The sequence below is a fragment of the Rhinoraja longicauda genome, chromosome 13 (genome assembly GCF_053455715.1).
Source record: "Rhinoraja longicauda isolate Sanriku21f chromosome 13, sRhiLon1.1, whole genome shotgun sequence".
NCBI classification, from domain to species: Eukaryota; Metazoa; Chordata; class Chondrichthyes; order Rajiformes; family Arhynchobatidae; genus Rhinoraja; species Rhinoraja longicauda.
In genome coordinates, this window is record NC_135965.1 from 27,793,288 (window position 1) to 27,816,225 (window position 22,938).

The 22,938-nt window shown below is 42.8% G+C and overlaps 1 protein-coding gene across 3 annotated transcripts in view; it reads left to right on the top strand.

Moving 5' to 3' along the window:
• The window catches only part of dzip1l (DAZ interacting zinc finger protein 1-like), a 109,372-nt gene that overhangs the window by 41,590 nt on the left and 44,844 nt on the right, over positions 1 to 22,938 (top strand). For all 3 annotated transcript variants that reach the window (XM_078409946.1, XM_078409945.1, XM_078409947.1), the window contains exons 3-14: positions 2,733 to 2,817; positions 5,316 to 5,440; positions 6,145 to 6,306; positions 8,361 to 8,471; positions 9,804 to 9,866; positions 10,571 to 10,711; positions 12,482 to 12,512; positions 14,016 to 14,057; positions 15,142 to 15,275; positions 17,837 to 18,023; positions 19,434 to 19,608; positions 20,349 to 20,560. In XM_078409946.1, coding sequence (XP_078266072.1) covers positions 2,733 to 2,817; positions 5,316 to 5,440; positions 6,145 to 6,306; positions 8,361 to 8,471; positions 9,804 to 9,866; positions 10,571 to 10,711; positions 12,482 to 12,512; positions 14,016 to 14,057; positions 15,142 to 15,275; positions 17,837 to 18,023; positions 19,434 to 19,608; positions 20,349 to 20,560 — 1,468 coding nt within the window. The remainder of the gene's footprint in view (positions 1 to 2,732; positions 2,818 to 5,315; positions 5,441 to 6,144; positions 6,307 to 8,360; positions 8,472 to 9,803; positions 9,867 to 10,570; positions 10,712 to 12,481; positions 12,513 to 14,015; positions 14,058 to 15,141; positions 15,276 to 17,836; positions 18,024 to 19,433; positions 19,609 to 20,348; positions 20,561 to 22,938) is intronic.

Sequence of the window (22,938 nt, forward strand, 5' to 3'; positions counted from 1 at the left end):
AGCTGGCCGAGAGGAGGGGCAGGACAAAGCTCAGCAGGTACAAGCTTGATACATATGGAATGTAGGTGGAAGGCTATTGTATCAGAAGAGAGAAAGGGCGGTACCTCATATTCTGCTTGGGAGCTTACAAGCCAATGGTATGAACATTGAATTCTCCAATTTTAGTTAACTGACCCCCTTCCCCTTCTACTCTCCCATAAACCCTCCCCCTTCACCTCGTCTCTTCCAGCTTTCTCCCCCCCCCCCCGCTCCACCTACATTCCTTCTAGCTACACAATGCGCAACTCTCTAATCCTTTTGTCTTACACTTTCATCTCTGGCCTTTGTCCAACCGTTTGCCTATCGAATGCCCCCATCACCTGTATCAACTTATTACCTGCCCGGCTTTGTCCTGCTCTTCCTCTCTTGCAGCTTTCTTTCCCCCCGTCTACAATCTGTCTTTTTTGGTAAACCAGCATCTGCAATTCCTTGTTTTTACCTTAATTATTTGACTGTGTTGCTTGAAGAACAGATAATAGCTGGGTGACTGAACAATCCTGCCTCTACAGGTAGAGGCACATCCACCCACCATCTAAGTTTAACATCTCATCTCACATACAGCACTTTTTACAACACAGCACTCCCCCAGTACTCCTCTGTGGTTTTAACCTGGATTATGTTCTTATAGTTCTGGATTTAGACATGAAGCCACAATCAGTTGCTTGGTAAAACAATGTTGAATCATGAAATTTGGAAGGACATTTTTGTTGAATCTTTGCTGTAAGGTTATGGGTTTGAACCAGTAAAAGCCAAAGTTAAATCATTTGAAAAGTTGGGAGAAACTGCACCCAGCAAAATTGTTCCATTTGGAACATCTTTGGATGCTTAAAGCTACAACGGTGGACACAAAACTCTGGGTTGAAGCGGAAAAAACAACTGAAGCCAATGTGGAAAAGCATAGTAAGTGTTTTTCCTTGCCCCTGAGTTAGACCCCTGGAGACTAACTAATTAAACTGTTTGACTCTGCTCACCTGCAATTTGCACCTTAAAACATCCAGTTATGATGTGATCAGCACTAGTTTATGCATGCATGTGGGTAAGTACAATAGGCAATTCTGCAATTGCTTTTGCACTGTGAGCCCTGCACAGCCCCCTGCTGGTTAGGGTGTGGCTACAGGGATGTACAAACATTGGTTAGTTGTCTTTCTTAGAGATAGGTATCATTCAGTACTTTTTGAATAACAACTGGATAGGTAGGATCAGTGTATCTGTAGCTATTGATGGTAGTGTGCCCCTCAACACAATCAGCCCAAAACATTTCAATATAACACTTCCCGAGAGAGATGTGGTCATTGATACTTGATTGAAAATTGGTATTAATCTCTTTAATTCATTTGGAAGAGATGGGGGAAAACTTTCAAAAAGTTCTTGAAACAAAAGATGCAACTAATTAAAACTTGATCGGATATAACTGTTTTATATACACAACACAGATTTCCCAATTTCTGATGTAGGTGTCCTGTGATATAAATCCAGTCTAAAATGTAATCCGAAACAAGTGGAAAGAGCATTAGGTAATTATGTTAATCTGGAAATAATGAAGTGGAGCCTTTGGAATTAGAGACTTGAAACAAAGCAGTTAACCAAATTAATCTTTGAATGCACATGGACATTTAAAAAAGTAAATAAACCAACATGTAGTTATCAAATTGTGACACAAAGTCTTTGTATGAAATGAGTTTGAACAGTCATTTTCCAACACCTATTTTGTGTAGATTTGCAACTGTTAACTCAGCCTTAACTGCGACAAAATTGGCAGTTACACAGGAGAGTTCTCGATGGTTTGTGAGAGAATAGATTATACTTGGATTTGTTTTGCTAAAACTCGTTGGATAGTGAGCTTTACATTAGAACATGTTATATCTGATCAGAAGATAACTGATTAGATTTTAGAGATACAGCGTGGAAACAGGTGCTTTAGCCCACCGAATCCATGCTGACCAGCGATCACCCCGTACAATAACACTATCCTACATACACACTAAGGACAATTTACAGATTTTCCAAAGCCAATTAACCTATAAACCTATATGTCTTTGGAGTATGGGAGGAAACTGGGGCACTTGGAGAAAACCCATGCTGGGTGAAGTACAAACTCCGTACAGACAGCACCCGTAGTCAGGATCGAACCTGGGTCTCTGGTGCTGTGAGGCAGCAGCTCATCCATCTAGCCACTGCACCCAGATGTTGATGCTGTATTCCTGAATTGGGTGGTACAGTGATCCAGCCAGTATAACCGTTATTTCAGGGCTCCAGTTACACGTGTCCAATTTGACCTCAGATCCTTACTGTATGGAGTTCTTCCTGTGACCATGTGTGTTTCCTCAGTTCATTCCACATCCCAGAGATGTGCAGATTGGTAGATTAATTGGCTGCTGTAAACTGCTCCTAGTGTGTAGCTGAGGTAGAAACTGGGGGGAGTTAGGAACGATAGCAATGTGAGGAGAATAGTTTCAGGGGAAATTAATGGGGGGCTGGCATTGTGCTGTGAACAAGCACATATTTGATGGGCTGAATAGCCTTCTATATTGTAAGGGAATATCGAAAAGTTAAAATGGTTCCATTCGTCGTCTTAACTTGATAAGGTTAAAAATAAATGTGTAATAGTAAGACTTGCTTCAAAAATCCGAATTATTTTATTTGCTTGGGATCTTTTATTTCCTGAGGCATTGACTGTGTTTTTTTCTCCGCAGTGCCAGCTCTGTGACAAGGCATTTGTGAACTATTCCTTCATGCAAGCACACATTGACCGGCGCCACCCAGAGATCACTCAGGCTGGTGAGAAGTCTTTCTCAGCTACCAAATCAGGATTCCAAATATGCTGGAATCATTTGGCATATCACCCTTGGCTTAAACACAACAGCGGTTAACTCTTCCTCAGAATCATTGTTATGCTTTCCTTATACAGTTTATTTTTTGTTTGTTATTTCCATTTGGTAATCAGTTGGGTGAACTGTGTTGTTGTTAACCCTTAAATAGTTTATAAAAGATTGGTTCCAGGGGTGTTGATGAGACTGATAAAATTAATTTAGTTGTCCCAAGCCAGCAGGGCATGAGTTAACCACAAACCTCAGAGCGCAAGGCGAGTATCCATGGCAAACTGGGCAAATCTACTGACGTACAATAGACAAGAGGGCAATAAATGAATCAAATGGCATAGAAATATGCTCTTTGGCCCACCAAGTCTGTATCGACACTCAAACACCCAGTTGCAGCAACAAAAACAGAAAATGCTGCGGTACTGAGCAGGTCAGGTAGCATCACAGGAAGGGGAAACAATCATTGTTTCAGATCTAAGGACATTCGTCTGAAGTGATGGAACGGAAACAATGATGTTTCTCCTTCCACAGATGCTGCCTGAAGTACTGAGTGTATCCAGTGGTTTCTTGTATGTTTCAGATTTCCATCATCTAGCTTTTTAATTTTTTTAAACTCATTTATACTAATCTCATTTTCTCCACATATTGCCATCAACACCCTCACATTCTACCACCCACCTACATATTGAGAATAATTTTCAGTAGCAAATGAACCTACCTGTTTGTTTATAGTCCAGGCAGCAGTGACCACTGCTAAAAGCTGGAGGCATGGGAAATACAGAAAAAAAACTGAGGTGGCTGGATTAAGTTGAAACTATGGACAGGATGCGATTGATCGGCTGATCGGCTTTTCCCTTCGTCTATGTTACCATATAATAATGTTAAAAGATTGTAAAACGTTATGAGAAATTTATCTTGTTAGTCTTCTCCACGTCTCATGATATGATGTCCAACTGCCATCCTTCCCAGTATTAACATTGGTTAAGGAGTGATCATGAGTTATTATTAGTCTGAGAGCCACTTTTTGAACTGTCATTTAATGTAGTGAGAGATCAGCAAAATCCTATCCACATCTGAAATAGGCTAAGAGTAGTCAGAGATGGGGGTAAAGCAAGTTAATTTCTTTCTTTTGTTCAATGTGAGTTTCCATAGTAAATCAAGATGCTTTCTGCAGCTTTCTTATCTATTGCTTAGTTTTATTTACATTTTGTACAATGTAAATAAAACTAGGCAAGCAACCTGTGGAAATTTATAACAGCGCCAACACTAGGCAGCACATTTGGTGCTGGTGGTGCTGCAGTCTCACTGTTGCAGTGACTCGGATTCCATCCTGAACTCTGGTGCTTCTGAATGGACTTTGCACAATCTCCCTGTGATCGGGCTTCGTCTGGGCACTCTGATCTCCTACCGTCATCGTAAAAGTGTACTGTAATTGACTACTGTTAAATTACCCCAAGCATGAATGGCCAGTAAAGAAAGTTTGAGGGTGGTAATGAACACTTGCAAGAGAGCAGGAATGGGATTGCACGAGACTTTTTGGGCCAAACATGCTGAACGGCATCTGCCAAAAACAAATATGAAGAAAAATTATTTCTATGTTTAAGCTTCCATCAATTACATTGATTAAGTTCATTCCATTGCAATCCAAATCGAGGAAAGAAAATATAAAGTAGGTTCAACCTAACTTTTACGCTGAAACAATGCAGATAAATCAGTTCTGATGAAGGGTCGTTGACATTCCACAAATGCACCTGATTTACAAAGTTTCCAGCATTTTCTGGTTTTGAGTCAGAAGTTTTTTGATTTTCTAAAACTAGTAGATAATAGAATAATAGTCACTCAGAACAGAAACGGGACCTTTGCCCACCACATCCATGCTAGCCACTGTACCTATCTATACCATTCCCATTAACCTGAGTTAAGTCCATAGCCTTTTATGCTTTGCTGATCCAAGTACCTGTTTAGATGCCTAAATGATATGATAATATATGCTTCCACCACTTGTCAGGTAATGCATTCTTGACTCGATTCACCCTCTGTATGAAAAAGCTACCTCCCAGCTCCTTTCAAAACCTTCTACCTCTCACCTAAACCCATGCCCTCTTATCTTAGACATCAGCATGTGAAAAAAGATTTTACTATTAACCCTATCTCCGTCATAACGTGGTATACCTCTATACGTCACCCCTCAGCCTCCTCTGCGCCAGCAAAAAGAGCCAGCCTTTCTAATTTCTCCTTATAACAGAAACACTCCATCCCAGGCAACTTCCTGGAGAATTGCCTCGGCAGCTTCTCCAGTTCAATCACATCCCCCCTACAGTGTGGTGACCAGAACTGCCCATTTTGCTTACCCTGTTTCTAACAAAGTAGATGTGGCTAAAACAATGTCAGTTGGCAGGACTTTGTTTTTTTGCCCCTTGCTGATTTCAATCCATCTTTGCTGTGATTTCCTCTCAGAGAGAAAGACGAAACAACAGACGGCGCAGATTGTGGACGAGATCGAGGAGCTCAGGGAGCGCTTGCGCCTCAGCCAGTCACAGCTGCAAATCGAACAAGAGGCTGATTCCCTCCGACGGGACCAGGTCAGTGGTTGCCGAGTGAATGTAGTGAGCGAGGTCTTGTCATGCTGGGCTTACAACAGCCCTTACAATGAGTTCTTTCTATTGTTACATGGACATCGTAACATCTTTACAGGGGCCTAAACAGATTCAACTGGAAGGGAGCACTTCATGACTGGAGGTTTTTAAGATAAGCCTGGGTGAAGGGAACTGTAACAGAACAAGTCACAAAGTCATGCGGTGCAGAAACAGGCCCTTTGGCCTATGTTTATGTCAACCATCAAGACCATAACTCTACTAATCCCATTAAACAGCAAGTACTCTGTAGCTTATCATGTCTTGTCTATTCAAGTGCTCGTCCGGATGCTTCTTAAATGTTGTAAGATGCCTGCCTCCGCCACCTTCTCAGGACCCAAGGGGCTGGTCAGGGCAATCCCTTGACCCGAGGCTGGTCAGGATGATTCCCCCATCCCAAGGGCAGACCAGGGTGACCTCTATCCTAGTGTTGCCTGTGATTTTGCCCTGTCTCAACTGACCTGCTGTATCAAGCTTATTCGTAGACATCTGCATGGTGATCATTGCTCTTTGGTGCCCTTGGGGTTGAGGGCTCTCCACTCATCTGCTCCTGGGTGGCACTACTTACATAAGAGTTAACAGTTATAGTTGACAGTATATGCCTGAAGACATTTGAGTTTGATCTAGCCAAGTCTTCTGTGTGTCCCAAACAGGAAGCAGAAAATATCAGAAGGAGAGAGGGGGAACTGAGGAAGGAATTTGAAACTTGGAAGGTGGATGAAAGGAAAAAGATCCTTCAAGAAATGGATAGCCTCAGACAGCAACTTCTGATGGAGTTCCAGGATATGACATCGAAGAACTTGTCTATTGAGGCTGTGAGTGAAATGTTTCTGTAACAGATTTAAACATTTGGCACTATGCTCTGTGAATGTGTTAAGTATGTTATTACAGATCTACAACACAGGAAAAGACTATTTGGCTCAAGTGGACTTATGCTTCATGTGGGAAATGCTTTGTTGCCATTCGGTCCCTCATACCTGCTCCACTGTTCAATAAGTTCATGGCTGATCTTATACCCTCAGTATTTTCCCACACTAACCTTACATCCTTGATTCTCTTAACATCCAAAAATCATTGATCAATCTCAATTTTGAATATGTTCAGATAATGAGCCTCCAAAACTTACTCAGGTAGCGAATTCCAAAATTCCATTACAATCTGGGTGAAGAAATTTCTTTTTATATCTGACCTGAATGACCAATTCTTATTTTGAAGTTGCCTGGTGATGAGTGTTGATCTCTGAGTTGTTGTTCACTGCTGCATGGGTTTTCTCCAGGTGCTCTGATTTTCTCCCACACTTTAGTTTTTTAAAGATACAGCGCGGAAACAGGCCCTTCCGTCCCACCGAGTCTGCACCAACCAGCGATCCCCGCACATTAATACTACCCTGCATACACTAGGAACAATTTTACACATACATCAAGCCCATTAATCTACATACCTGTACGTTTTTGGAGTACAATTGCACTTCAAAGCCATACAGGTTTGTAGGCTAATTGGCTTCGGTAAAATTATAAAATGTCCTGAGTGTGTAAGGCAGTGCATGGGGTGATTGCTCGCCGGCGCGGACTCGGTGGGCTGAAGAACATGTTTCCGCGCTGTATCTCAAAAGTCTAAAGTGCAATCCTACTTTGACAACAGAACACTACTGTCCACTTCTTGTACTGCCAATGGACTTCTTATTTTTTCTAACAATGTTTTTGCATTGCTATTATGCACAGATTTCCTTTTAGAAATTTTATGTGTATTTATGTAAAATTTGTTTTTGTTGCTTGTCTAAGCCTTACTGTCTGTGATGCTGCAGCAAACAAGATTTTCATTGTAACTGCACTTCACCATACTTGTGCAGAAAATAATAAGCTCAACTTGATTTGACTGATACGGTTGTATTTCCTTTTATTGAATATAAATGGGAATCATTGTAGTTCAAAGTGTATTTGTACTAACGTAGGTGGTCGTAGGAGAGCGCTGGATCTAATATTGTTAATGTGTGAGAAATTTACTATCAATCATTTAATCAGTGACAGGGTGCTATGCAGTCAGCCAATGTCGACTGAAGAACTAACGTTTGACCCCTATGCATTTGGTCCATCTTTTGCTATGAGACACGCTTATCATGTATATCAATTCTATTCTTTCTGTTCTGATCTGTGACCTCCGTTTAAACCAACAAGAGGTAAATTTTTATCACCTGAAAACCTTAATTGTGTTGGACTGAGTCTGTGATTCACCTTAACTCTGTACACAATTCCTGTGGCTGTACTGGCCTCTTGGTCAGTCAAGCTTGAGGCTTGCTGCAGTGACCAGTGGACAAGGTGCAGTGGCCCACGAGTGGTGATTAGGCCTCAGGATCCTGCTGCCTCGTATTTAGGTTGCTGTTAAAGGCCTTTCGATCACTTCTCAATGTACCTTTAAAAATAATTGAAGAATATCTCAATAATTATACATTTAAATATAATAAATCTGCCTGACAAAATATTTAATTAATATAAATTAATTAAAATATTAATATTAACTATAAAACAAATCCGAACCATTACCTTTTCCATTCAGTTTGGTGACCCCAATTCAAAGACCCGTTGGACATGTTAGGTTTTAGGTTTTTAGGGGACCAGATGTGAATAGTGCCTGGTCCCCGATCTTGAAATTGATTCCATTGGTGGAATAGAACGTCCAGTGTAGTGGCGTAAGACATGGTTGCTTTTGCATTGCTGGCTGAAGGTCAGTACGTTTCAGCCCACTTTCCCAATCTATGCCACTTACTCTGTTGCTGTGTCTCACTTGCCTTTACCGTGCCTAAATGGCACCTTGATAAACAATATAACAATGAGACAATTCATACTCAAAGCCAGTGTTTTCTTTTTGTTAGAAACTGCAGGAGATTCAATCGAGGAGTCCAGTAATTTCCAAAGTGGAGACATTTCACGAGAAGGATCAAGCGGAAGAACTGAGAAACTGGAGGGAGAAATATGAGAAATTGGTAGGTAGAAACACTTTAAAATGTTCACTGGGCAGCTCTTGAGTAGCATTGAGTAGCATTCCTTCCATTGGGAAGATGTATCACTGGGTGACTGTGCTACCAATGGAAGGATGTATCACTAGGTGATTGGTAACATTGGGAAGATGCGTCACTGGGTGAATGTGCTAACATTGAGAATATGTATCACTGGGTGGTCGTAGTACATTGGAAAGTAGTATCACTGGATGACTGGTAGCATCAGAAGGACCATTGGGATGATGCACTGCTTGTTGACTGTGGTATGCAATGTTTAATACAAGATATGATGTGTTGTCATTGTGTGGACTGGGTGATGCACTGATATCCCTTCCATAATTACCCTTTTGTGTTTCATTCTTGACCCTGCATTTTTAACATTCACTACTCCTTTTGGGATGTGGATAACGTTGGCAAGGTTTGTATTTATTGCCTATCCCATAACCTTTCTCCCTTCCCCTACCCTCGTAACATTGCATTCTGCAGCCAAACCTTCCATAAATTCTCATCCAGACAGAAACGGTCGTGAATATTAACCTGTTTCCACAGGCAGCCTTGATCACCACATAACATGAAATGTATAACATCTTTTCCATGATGTTTATTCCCAAATAAGTTGCCTCCTACTCCTCTTAATCTGCCTCCCTACTCCTTATAATCTGTTGTTTACTCCTTTTAATCTAATTTTCTCTTCATAACCTGTTCTTTCTCAAGCTTCCCCTCTTCACTTCGGTATATCTTAATGTAACAGATTCCAAGTTCAAATTTCCTACTGGGCAAAACAGATTCTCTTGAATTCCCTTTGGATTTTTTGGAAATGATCGTACTTAGGACCTAGTTTTAAAATCCAATTTGGAAGCTACAAAGTTTGAACTGTCCTCGAGTGATTTACCCCTAATCTTGGTTTATTTTGGGGAAATTATCCAACCTCACATCATTCTTGATGGTAATAATCTCAGTTTTGATATCATCCCAAGAAATTTTACTTGCAATTTTTCTGCTGCCACTGTATATTTTCTATTGCAATATGGGGCCTGGAACTGTTCAAACAATCTGGAGTGGTCCAGTTGAAGTATGATAATAGATAAATGTAACTTCTCTGATGGACAACTATTTCCCTAACTTCTTTGCTATTCAACTAATTTCCTCTGGAAATGAAACACTTCATTACTTTTACTAAAGTACTTTTTTTTGTGTCTTTTGGCCATGTTAACCTGGATTTTTATGATCAGTGACTTATGAATTTACATATTTATTTGGACCACAAAACCAGGTTGAAAAGGCAGAGATTTCAATTTTATTTTTTTAAACTTCCAGAAAAAGGATTCCAAAAAGAAGATAAAAGAAGTTCATTCTGAGCATGCAACTGAACAGGAACAGGTATGTGTAAAATTATACAAAAAAATCATTTACAAAATACTTTTTATCATTTTGTCTACCACTTGGTACCACTTGACTAAAAGATTACCTTTGAGTAGTTGGATCGTCATCTAGTGTTGATGCGAAAATGTCACCTGAAGTAAACTTCAGGTATGATTAAAGCTGCAGACCAAAACAGTCACATGCTCAATCCATTGGAAGAGCTTCAAAACTATAGGAGAGCAATCTTATCTTTTCAAATTGGATTCCAGAACCACCTTTACTTTTTAAATCCCATTTGGTGCTGCCTTTCCAGAGTGGCATGGAAACACCACATTTTTGGGAGATTTGTTCAGTTTTAGGTTTTGATGTCCACATTTTGTGGGTCTGATTCAAATTTGCAAGGAAGACAAATCTAGTTCTTGGATGATATAACTCTGATAATCTGTTGCATTGTTTGGAACTCCTGATGGATCTGCATCTGGCTCACTGGATTTTGCTTCTAGCTCTCCCTTTAAACTCCTTGGTTCATTGGAAACTTTATTATATCACTTCATAATATTTATTTATTATACTACAGCATGACATCTAAAACATAGTGAATTTATAAACGTGTTCAGTATCAATAGGAGTATCATACATTGCCAGTCAGGCACCACTACAGTACTGAGGAATAAGATCAGAACTAATTGAGGTTCTGAAGTTGATTTCATTTCTATTCATAGATGAGGACTGAGAATGAAAGGCTGAGATCTACTTTATCAGCTGACCAGCGGACAGCAGCAGAATATTTCCAGAAGCAAATCGGTACACTCTCTGCAAAAGTCAAAGAGCAGAGTGTGGTCATCTTGTCACAGGGAGATCAGGTACTCCACTTAAAACATTGCTTGGCCTTTTTCATCTGTCTTGAGATTTGAATACTACTGGCAGGAACATATTTAGCCATAGATAAACACAAAATGCTGGAATAATTCAGCGGGTCTGGCAGCATCTCTGGAGACAAGGAGTAGGTGACGTTTCAGCTTGTGACCCTTCTTCAGACCCGAAACGTCACCTATTTCTTTTCTCCAGAGATGCTGCCTGACCTGCTGAGTTACTCCAGTATTTTGTGTCTGCTGTGTAATTCAGCATCTGCAGTTCCTTCCTACACATATTCAACCATAACGTGATACAGCATGGAAACCGGCTCTTCGGCCCACATAGCTTGCGCTGACCATTAATCACCTAGTTACACTAATCCCATTTTATTATCCCCATATTCCCATCAACTCCCCCTAGATTCCACCACACCCACACATTATAGACAATTTACATGGATCACTTGACCAAAAAAACCCAGCACGTCTCAGGGATGTGGGAGGAAACCAGAACACCCAAGGGAAACCCACACAGTCCACAGGGAGAACACAAACTCCACACGGGGCACCTGATGTTGGACATAATTCTCTCGATCTGAGCCACTTTGCTGCTATTGAAACGACTGACCCTGAGGCATTGACCCTCAGGCATGGCTGTTTGCCGAATGTTATCCCACTACATGTGGAATTTTTGCTTGAATTCTTTCATTGGTCAGTCTTTGCTTCAGGTGAATTTGCAATGCCCAAAATAAAGCAATGTGGAAATTGTGTGCATTCTCTGTAACCTTTGCCTGACCACATTTTCACCAACTCTTCCCTCTGCTTCCCTTATTGCAGGTGCCAAACCTGTAGCTCTTCAATATATTGGATGAAAATACCCCTTCAAGTTTTTTTAATTATGTCCTCTTTGCCTGCCTTTTCCCTTGCTTTGTCTCGACCCTTCCTCTGCTGACCAACACTCCTCTCTTATGCTAATCTTCTTAGTTCTGTCAGATTTTCCTTCAGTTTGTGGAATCACATGGACAACACAAAACGGCGGTCCAGAGAATAACAATGGCACCAGATTGGCTGTAAAATGGGGCAAGTAAAGATCAGACTAGGTCATGGAAGCCATTGAATTGAAATTAAACTATTTGTTAACTGGAATTATCCTGAATCCTATCACTACAACTCAGAATATGTTTACAAGATTTCATCCTTGATCATTTTGAATTCCTTTGCTTTTCCATCCTTGATTATGTAAATAACTTGGTTGATTTAATGACAGAACATAAAGATGTTTAAAAAAGCATTTGGTATCCTCTGCAAGTGAAGGTCCAGAGTGCTAAACTAGGAGTTGATATGCCTTTATGGAGTGCTGCTAACCTGGCTGGGTTATGAACAGATTATTTGAGGACCTGGCTTAACTTGGAATCAAACAAGTCAAAAGAAGGTTACTAATTCAATTGTGCATGCACCAACATTTCAAAGATGCTATTCAATCAGTCCCACCTGCCATTTTCCCCAGCCCGTAAAATGGTTCCTTTCCCTGTATTTATTTATTTTACTTTGAGAAGAAATATTGAATCTCTTTCACCACCCTTTTAGACCGTGCATCACAGATCATAAATCACATAGTTAAAACTCCTCTGCTCCTCAATGACCTTAAATTGGACCACAAAACTATATGTCCTTACAGGGAAATAAGTGTGGGAATTTCAAAGCGTTGTTTATATTGCTACTGCTAAAACAGATAATTACCATTTCTAGTTGTGACCATCTTTAAATGTTTTATTACAGATCAGGAATATTTCATCACGACCTATTCAAGGTAAGAATTATTTAAATGTTCTGTCCGAGTCCTTACCTATTTATCTATTCTTCCATTCCCACTTTGTGTGGGCTGAGAGAAAGTTAGCACTGGGAGCAGATAATCCCACTCTCCTGATCTTTGCCTACATCCATATGCCTCCCTCAAGTATTTAGAAAATTTGTCGTACATCCTCCGTGACTGCCCCAGCCCCCGCCCCAAATCATACTAGCACTGTGCATAATGAAGTGTTTTCTCATGGCAACTTTGGCTCCTTCGACATAAAATACTTCTGCCCATCAAATTCACACTGACCATCAAGTACGTGTCTACATTAATCCGATTTACCAACATTTCGTACATTGCCTTATATTCCTTGGCGATTCAAGTGCTCATTCAATGTTGGGAGGGCCTCTGCCTCCACCTCCTTCCCAGGCAGTTAGATTCTAGATTCTAGATTCCAGCTACCCTTCGGACGAAAAGGTTCTTTCTCAGTCTTGTAATCCTACAGAAATGTGAAGCTTTTAATGATCAGAAGGGATTCATTTTTTATGGTGCACATGGATATTCGGTGGGTTAGGGCTGTGAAGAAGAATGGCGAACCAACGTTGCGTTTTAGAGGGGATGGTTCCTGCTTCCTGTGGTGGTTCAGTGTGTCAATGAGAGAATATCCAGGACACAAAGTGATGGAGTAACTCAATGGGTCTGACAGCATCCCTGGAGAACATGGATCGTTGACGTTTCGGCTTGGGTCCCTTCTTCACACTGATTGTGGGGGGGGGGGGGGAGGAAGAATTTGGAAGAGAGGAGAGGCAGGACAAAGCGTGGCAGAAGATATGTAAACGCAGACGAGGGGGGTGGGGGGGGAAGTGGTATGTTAGGCATTAAAACCAAAGGTGTGAGACAAAAGGATTGAAGAGTTTAGATTAGAGATACAGTGCGGAAACAGACCTTTTGGCCAACCGAGTCTGTGCCGACCAGCGATCCCCGCACACTAGGGACAATTTACAATTTTCCTGAAGCCAATTAACTTACAAACTTATATGGCTTTGGAGTGTGGGAGAAAACCAACGCAGATCACGGGGAAAACATACAAACTCCGTACAGACAGCACCCATAGGATTGAACCTGGGACTCTGGTGCTGTAAGGCAGCAACTCTACTGCTGTGCCATCGTGTTGCCCACTGTGTTGCGAATTGTGAAGCCAGACAAAGGAATATGGGTGGAGGGGCAAGGGGAGAGGGAGGGGAGAAATAGGTGCGAGTCCAGGTGGCACAGGGAAAGAAAGGGGAGTGTGGGGGAGAAAGGAGGTTGTAGGGGTTACCTAAAATTAGAAAATTCAATGTTCATACTGTATTATTGTAAGCTTACCAAGCGGAATTGGAGATGCTGTTCCTCCAGTTTGCGTGTGGCCTCACTCTGGCAGTGGAGGAGGCCAAGACCTAAAGGTCAGAATGAGAAAGGGAGTTAGGGTCTGTGAACTTCTAGGACTACATGAACTCTCTTGTGTGTTTTGTTTCCCAGCTGCTGTCGTGAGCCAAGATTCAGAATCTGAGAAAGATGATGGTAAGTTTCAGTTAATGATTTTTCCAATATCTGGGCAACCCAAAGTAATAAAGTGGGAGTGGGCAGGGAAAAGCATGAGACACCTCATGAGGCTGATATCTGCCTCACACTTAACAGAGAGGAGGCTGGTGTAACCGTGCTGACCTGTTCACCTGCTGCCCCGTTAAACCCCTCAGTCCACAGGAGTTCATGCTCTCACTGGGGATGAGAGGTCTTCTCGACCAGAGTGCTGGTTCACCTCAGGCTCCCTGATTCTGACTGAAGTTTCCCTGAACCATGCTCAGCTGAGTGTGCAAGTGGCTGGTAAACCTTAATGCCAACACCACTCCCCCCATCCCCACTAGCCCCCATCTCCAGCACGGAACCCCACCCCCAACACCACTTCCCCCCCCATCAACAACACTGCACGGTGGGCACGGCACGGTGGTGCAGCGGTAGAGTTGCTGCCTAACAGTGAATGCAGCGCCGGAGACCCAGGTTCGATCCCGACTACAGGTTCTGTCTGTATGGAGTTTGTACGTTCTCCCCGTGACCTGCGTGGGTTTTCTCCAAAATCTTCGGTTTCCTCCCACACCCCAAAGACGTACAGGTTTGTAGGTTAATTGCCTTGGTAAATGTAAAAATTGTGCGAAGGGCCTGGTTCCGTGCTGTATATCTAAACTAAACTGAATTAAACTAAACTAAACTGCACCATCTGCCCTCAAAGCACAACTTACCCCTCCTCCAGCACCCACACCCTCCTCCTCTAGCACCCACTTCGCCCCACTTCCAGCACCCACTCCCCTCCGGCACCAACTCCCTCCCTCCTCCTTTCCCCCCTTTCTCCAACACCCTCACCTGTCGCCATAACCTCTGCCCCCGTCCCCAACATCTCTCCCTCAATCCCCGGCACAGGTCCTCCCATCCCCAGCACCACTTCACCCTCTCTCTCCCGTGCTCCCACTCTCTCTCCCCCGCTCCCTCTCTCTTCCATGCCTTCCCAGGCTGCCTCGCTCTACCCCCTTTCCCGCTCTCTCCGTTTCCCCCTTGCACTCAAATGTCGCCTTCATTCTCCATGTTCTGCACCTCTCTGACTACTTCACAGATTTGGAAAGTACTTTAGACCGCAAGCAGCAGCTTCTGGACACCCTGCGGCAGAATCCAAAATTCATCAAACAGTTTCGCCCCATCTTGGAAGAGTCATTGGAGGAGAAGTTGGAGAGCATGGGCCTTAAAAAGGTATAGTGGCTCTGGAAGCTGCCCTTGTGTTACTGTGACAAAGCAGGTAAATGGAATTCCAATAGTCAGTTTAATGAGCAGCCTCCCAATAACCATAAACAAAATCAGTAAAATTGCAATTGCTGGAAATCTGATATTGAAGCCGGAAATGTTCAAAACTTCAAGCACATCACAGATGCTAGCTGAACTGTTTCTTCAGTATTTTCTGCTTTGCCGTCATAACTAAAGCCAAATGTTATTATTGGGGAGAAAAGGCATTAAGGTTAGGATTAAGAGGTAGTTGAACCCAGATCTCTGGAGCTGCAAGGCAGCAGCTCTACCACTCTGTCATAACAAAAGCCAAATATTGTTATTGGGGATAGCAGTAGCCCAGTTGTTAGCATTGCTGCCTTACAGCTTCAGAGACCCAGGTTCAATCCTGACCGCCGGTGCTGTCTGTGTAGAGTTTGCAAGTTCTTTCTGTGACCGTGTGATTTTCCTCCAGCTGCTGCAGTTTCTTCACACATCCAAAAACCTGCAGGCCATTAGGTTAATGTGCTCAAGTACATAGATGAGTGAGAGAATCTGGTGGGAGTTGATGGGAAGATATGGAAAATCTAGGGAGAGAATCTGGGAGGGAGAGAGTTCAGAGAGAGGAAGTGCAGGGGTTAATCAAGGATAGCATGAATTTTCTATGTACGGCCAATGTGATTGAATTTTTCACAGAGCAATATAAAGGCAGTGCAATTGATTTAGTCTACATGGATTTCAGGAAGGCCTTTGACAAGGTCCCAGTTGGGAGAGTCGTGCAAGAGGTTTGAGCTTCAGGGATTTGGGGCAAGATGGCAAATTGTATCCAGAACTGGCTTGGTGATGGGAGGCACAGGCTGATGGTGATGGCCTGTTTCCTTTATCATCATTACTTTTTTGCATATCTTTCATTCATTGTTCTTTATCTCTCCACATCACTGTCTATATCTCTTGTTTCCCTTATCCCTAACCAGTCTGAGGAAGGGTCTCGACCTGAAACGTCCCCCATTCCTTCTCTCCAGAGATGCTGCCTGCCCGCTGAGTTACTCCAGCTTTTTGTGTCTGTCTTTTACCTTATTGAGACATACAAGATCCGGAGGGGTCTTGACAGGGTAGATTCTGAGATGTTTTCATGAGTGGGAGAGTGTCGATTGAAGGGAGGTTGTTACAAGATAAGGGGACAGTAAAACCGAGGTGCTTAGAAAGTTTATTTTTTGCAGAGGATTGTGAATCTTGGAATTCTTCACCCAAAAGGGCCGTGTAGCTTGATTGTTAGAACTATTTAAGGTGTTGGTAAATACATTTTTGAAAGATTACAGAATTGAGGGCAATGGGAACTGGCACAGAAGAGGAGATGATTAGCCATGATCTAGTGAATGATGGGCAGGTTTGAGGGCTGAATGGTCTATTCCTATATTCTTCCCTTTTCTCTGTTGCTTCTTTGATGTACATTTGGGGCTTTGCTGCCATCTACAGGAAAAAGGCAGAAGGGGAACGGATCGTAGGCATTTACCCATTTAAGTGATGATGGAGACCTATATAATCCCGTTGATTTGCCAAGGGAAGGTTGTATCTGCCAAAAGTTATTGAATTCTTTGTGGAGGGTCACTGAGGGCAGTGCGTTTCAAATAATCTATGAATTTTTAGCAAAGCTTTTGACAGAGACCCACGTGGGAAGCTAGTTAAAAACATAAAGGCCCATTGGATCCAAGAGAGGAGCAAATTGGATCCAAAAGTTGGTTAGTGGCAGGAAGAAAAATGCAGTGTATATGTTTACACTGGGAAGCTGTTTCCATAGGATTTCCATAGAAGACCAAACTTGATCCCTCTCTGTTTGTGGAACACATGAATGATTTTGACTTAAAAGCAAGTTCAAGATGTTTGCAGATGATACAAAGACTGGCCACATGGGGAACAGTGAAGTGGAAAGCACCGCGCTGCGGGAGGATATTGATGACTGATTTGTTGAGCAGAACAGGGGCATTTGGAATTGATTGCAGGAAAGAGTGAGGTAATGCAGTACTCGGGCAGCAGTAAGCTGCCTTTCAGCTTCAGCTATCCCGACTCCCAGCTATCCACCATCCCACCCACTGGTTCTACAATTCACTCCACTCCCCAACTTCCTTTCTTTATCAAGTTCACTATTTGCACCCCTTTGTCTTCTCCACTTATCACCTCCAGTCTTCCTTACAGTCTCCACCCTTATGTTCCCTGATCTAACTCATCTGCCAGTCATTCCCTCCTTACCTGGATCCATCTAGCACTTGGCAACTCTCTTATCCTCTTCCTTCCATCAGCTGTCTCCTGTCTACTCCAATCTTTGTGTGATTGAACAGTATTCATTCTGGCCTCCAACTGCACAATCATATAGTCTTAAATGTGTGTAGTTACTCAAGGAGAAACAAGGAGGATCAGCCATTGATGAGCACAGTGATCCACTGGTGCTTGGAATGGAGTAGTGGGAGTGGGGGTTCATCTTACTTCACCAACCCCCTCTTCTCAGCGTTTGAAATAATGAGCTTTTAACAGAGACTCTTTGGATTCTGTTGCAGGGTTCGAAGGGAATCCCGGCCCAAACACTGAAGAGCATGAGCATGACAGTGGGGAAACAGCGTGAGAGCAAAGCCAAGCATTTTCATGAGTTCACCAGCCTTCGCAGGCGCTTTGCAAAGATTGCCATAGAGAAGGTGAAAGAGAAGCATCACACCGAGGGTTACTCTCCCCCTCGGTCAAGTAAAGGTGTGTGTGTGTGAGCAATGCGCCCAGGTTGAGCAAGCTGCTCCATTTGTCATTTGTTGTTGGCCATCCAACTATTTCCCATCCTATTTGTGTGCAATTGGGTAGACCTTTGTTTTATTTGGCGTTCTTCTCTGGTAATGTATTCCACAACTTGATACAGGTACTTCTGGTATAATGTGTGTTTTCATATCACAAATTGATAACCAAGAGTGCCACAAAATCAGCGGTGGAACTGTAATGAGTAAATATTTAATTTAAGTGCAAGATTATACAACTAAATTAATTAAGACAGGGTTAAAATATAAAACACAGCAGAAAAGCCAATTACCACCTTTTTGGGCTGATTATCAATTAATGTGCAAATTTACTTAAATGTTATTGTCACCTACAGTGACATATTCCCATTATTTTGTAATGTCTGTTTTTACTTTGAAATGCACTAAAAGAGGCTTGAAACTGGTAATTTTGTGTGTACATTTTCAAAAATGTTCCAATTTTTTGACCTCCGTTGTACGCCTCGTGCAAGCGCTCGGCTCTTTTCCTCTTTTTTTGACCTCAGATGCCTGGGTGGGGATTACTAATATGCTTGGGGATTTTGAAATCAAGAAGGAGGTTGTGTTGGGGGCATTTGAAGAGCATTAAAGTGGATACATTCACAGGGCCTGATGAGATCTATCCCAGGTTGTTGAGAGAGGCAAGAGAGGAGATTATAGGGGCCTTTACAAATACCTTCATATCTTCTCTAACCACAGGCAAGGTTCTGGAGGACTGGAGATTAAAGAGAAACTGGAGCTTGCCATTTCAAGGGGTATTGACAAGAAACTGGCCTCCTCCATTGAAAGAATCTTATCTTTCGAAGCTGTGGATACTGGGTACTATTTAAAGCTTACAAATTTGTGGTCTATGGATTTCCACCATTTGCTCCATTTTTGTCTTCTCCATTGTCATCTCCAGCCTTGATTGCTATCATCACCCTTCTCTCCCCATCTGACTTGTCTACCAGTCAACCTCTCCTTACTTGGATCTATCTTGCCAGCTCTTGCCCACCCCTTCTTTCCACCTCTTTCTACCTGGTATCTCCCCTCCACTGCATCAGTCTGAAGAAAGGTCCTGTCCTGAAATGTCGTCTTCATTTTCTGTCACAGATGCTGTCTGACCCACTGAGTTCCTCCAGCAGTCTTTTTTTTTTCATTCAAGATTCAAGCATCTGCATTCTCTTATATCTTTGTGAAATTTTGTTAGCTAAGAAATTCAGGCTGTACAGAGCAAAGACATGTAATATCAAGAAGTAGCTGAGAGCAACAGGTATAGAGATTGGATTGCTGTTGTGGAGCAGCATTAATCTACTGAGATGGTGAAGCAGGCTGCTGCTGGCCCTATCTATAATATATTTGTTCCATTTAATTACAGTGCGGAGACGCACCAGCTCATCACTGAATGCGGCAGCTGATAGCAAACGTCCTCGAGCTGTTCTGTCAAAACCATCTCGAGTGATTGACTCAAAGGCCCACCAGACTCGAGTATCCAAACCAGCTGCACAGCTCAGAACTGCCAGTCCACTTCACTCGGCTGCACTTAGTGCCAGGTATGACTCTCCACTCAACTTCCACCATGCCTTAATTTGGGAATCATTCTCCTGAGCTTCTCGACACTAACCGGAGGAGCCATTATGGTGCAGGGCTAACTGTGACTTGTGGAGTGCTTGTTGCCTCTAACTCGAAGTGTGGATTTACAGTCCATTCAGAGGTTTGAAGTCACATACTCTTCCTGTGACTTTAAAGCAGTTCTTTAATGGTTACTACCCTGCAATCAGTGGTTTCCATTCGTTCAACATTTATAGAACATAAAAGTAGGAGTAGCCCATTCAGTCATCCAAGAAGTCCTTTTATCTCAGTGTGACTGCCTTGTATCCCATTTTCCCTTAATGTACCAATTTTTGTGGCTCTCCATCGTGAATATTCTCAGAGCATTCTCAGCCCTCTTGGGTTAAGAATTCCAAAGATTCACCAAAATGTCCTCTCTATCGAGAGTGCTGATGGCTTATTTTGACACTGTGGTCCCTGAGGTGCCCCAGCCAGGGAAAACATTGTATCTGTGTCTATCCTGTCAAGTTCTGGAAGAAAATGAACACCCTTGACTATCATTCCATATCTGTGGGGTAAGGTATGACTTTCAGCTGGGATAATTGATGCACAGACTTCCTTGCGCAGATGAATCCAGTGCACCCACTTTGTTGAAGCCACATTCCCAAGTGAGCCCCCAAAACAGTAGGTGTCCACACTGTCTCTGTAGCTGAACGATGCTCCCTTTTCCTCCACCTTACAGCACGCCCCCATTCTCTTCTGATGACGACTCCGTTGTGGACAGTGCCTACGTCACCAGCGTGGGTGCCAAAGACGTGCCAAAGGTCAGCATTGTCCAGTGCAAACCGAAGCAGAGCCAGGCCACCATGAGTGATGATGAAGACTGGTCAGACACTGACATCTCAACGGGGGTGCTGAGTCCACCTGCAGCCACCATGGTCCGCAGTCCGACAGGTATTGGAGCTGCTCTGCTGCCATATGACTCTTGATGTTTGCTTTGAAAATTCTGATCCCTGTGTGCTTTTGCATAGATGCACCAGCTTACTAAGAGTTGACTGATGTGCAATAACTTGTGGGAGACAGGTGGCTGTTCCCTAATGATAGAACATCACTTACTGATAACTCACTAAACCCTAGGGACTGGTGCATTGCAGGAATGGGTATATTACTGGCCTGGTGATCCAAATGACTGGACCAATAAGTTATAGATTGCATAATAAGTACTCATCATGGCAGTCTGCAGTTTGAGTTCAATATGTAAAAGGAATCTGGCAATTGGACACTCGTTTCAGTAAAAGGGCAGCATGGTGTTGTAGCTGGTAAAGCCTCTGCCTCTCAGCATTAGAGATCCAGGCTCAATCCGAACCTCTGGTGCTCTTTGTGTGGAATCTGCAAGTTCACCCTGCAATTGTGTACATTTCCTTTGGATGTCTTAGTTTGTTCCACTGTCCCAAAGATGTACAGCTTATGGGCTAATTGCCCCTGGTGTACAGGTGAGTGGTAGAACTTGGGGGAGTTAATAAGAATGGGGAGTGAATAAAATTAGAGTTTGTGTAAATAGGTGATTGGAAATGGGAGTGAATGGGTGATATGGAATAGGTTGGCAGAAGGACCTGTTTCCGTAACTTTAACTCTTGAAGCGGATGCTCTCATATTGTGGCAAATATTTAACTGGTTTACTTGTGTACTTTAGGGTTGGAATGTTGGGGCCCATATTCAATCTGAGCTAGAGATTTCTCAGTTTCACGTCAGTCTCATGTCTGATGTGGACAAGCAAGCCATTTTTTCAGCACCATTGTTGTCAGGGAACTATAGAAGGGGACTGGGTGCAGGCCTTGGCAGCACTTTGAGATTGAATAAATCCACAAATGGGCAACTTCAAATATTTCATCAGTAAATTCAATGTTGATGATTGTGAGGGTCATTTAGATAATAATCGGAAAGCAATGATGGTGATGTCATTGTTGCCTACAGTGATATTTGCCTGTGATTGCGGTGATCTTGGTTTGAGTTTAGGCTTAGATTTATTATTGTCACGTGTACTGAGCACAATGAAAAGCTTTGCTTGGCATGCTATCCAAACTGATCAGATAGATTTAGATTTAGAGATACAGCGCAGAAACAGGCCCTTCGGCCCAGGGAGTCTGCGCTGCCCAGCGATCCCCACACATTAACACTAAGGACAATTTTTACATTTACCCAGTCAATTAACCTACAAACCTGTACGTCTTTGGAATGTGGGAGGAAACCGAAGATCTCGGAGAAAACCCACGCAGGTCACGGGGTGAACGTACAAACTCCGTACAGACGGCGCCCGTAGTCAGGATCGAACCTGAGTCTCCGGCGCTGCATTCGCTGTAAGGCAGCAACTCTACCGCTGCGCCACCGTGCTGCCATACGATGGATAGATACAATCAAGCTAAACTCAAGTACAATAGATGGAGCGTAGGGGAAGATACAGAGTAGAATAGAATATAGTTTTCAGCATTGTAGAGCATTGTCATACATCAATCCTACAGACAAAGTCCAATGTCCACAATGAGATAGCGGTGAATCCGCCCAAGCTTATGGAAAGAATTTCAGAAGTCTGAGAACAGAAGGGTTGAAGCTGTTCCTGAGTCTCGTGGGGTGTGCTTTCAAACGTCTGTACCTTTTGCTGGGCAGGAATAGGGAGAAGAAGGAATGATTAGTGTGGGAAAGTCTTTGATTATGTTGAAGGTAGACACAAAATGCTGGAGTAACTGTGGGTCAGGCAGCATCCCGGGAGTGAAGGAATGGGTGAAGTTTCGGGTCGCGACCCTTCTTCAGACTGATGATTATGTTGGTTGCTTCTCCAAGACAATGAGACATTTGCCCATAGTGCCGATGATTTTGCTTACGGTGCCAGCGATATTTGTCCAGGGTGCTCGCGATTCTTCCCCTACTGCCAGTAATTTTGCCAGAGGTGAGGAACATAAAATACAGAAGTGGGTGTTTTTATATGGCATCTCATATCTGCTCTTTCAGTAAGATCATGGCTGATCATTACTACAATGGCATTTTGCTGCTTTCTCCCTATTTAACTCTATTCTCTTAATATATATTAAAAAATATGGCTATACCCAGAACCTCCATATGCCTATTAGGTAGAGTTTTTTAGATTCAAAAACATCTGGGTGAAAAAAAAATCTGCTTGTTTCTTTCTTGAATGGCCAACTCCTTATTCTGAGATGGTGTCTTCCTGGTTGCAGCCACCCAGCGAGGGAGAATACAATTAGAGTCATAGAGTTGTACTGCAAAGAACAGACCCTTCAGCTTGTCACATCAGTGCTGACCATCTCACCTATCTATAC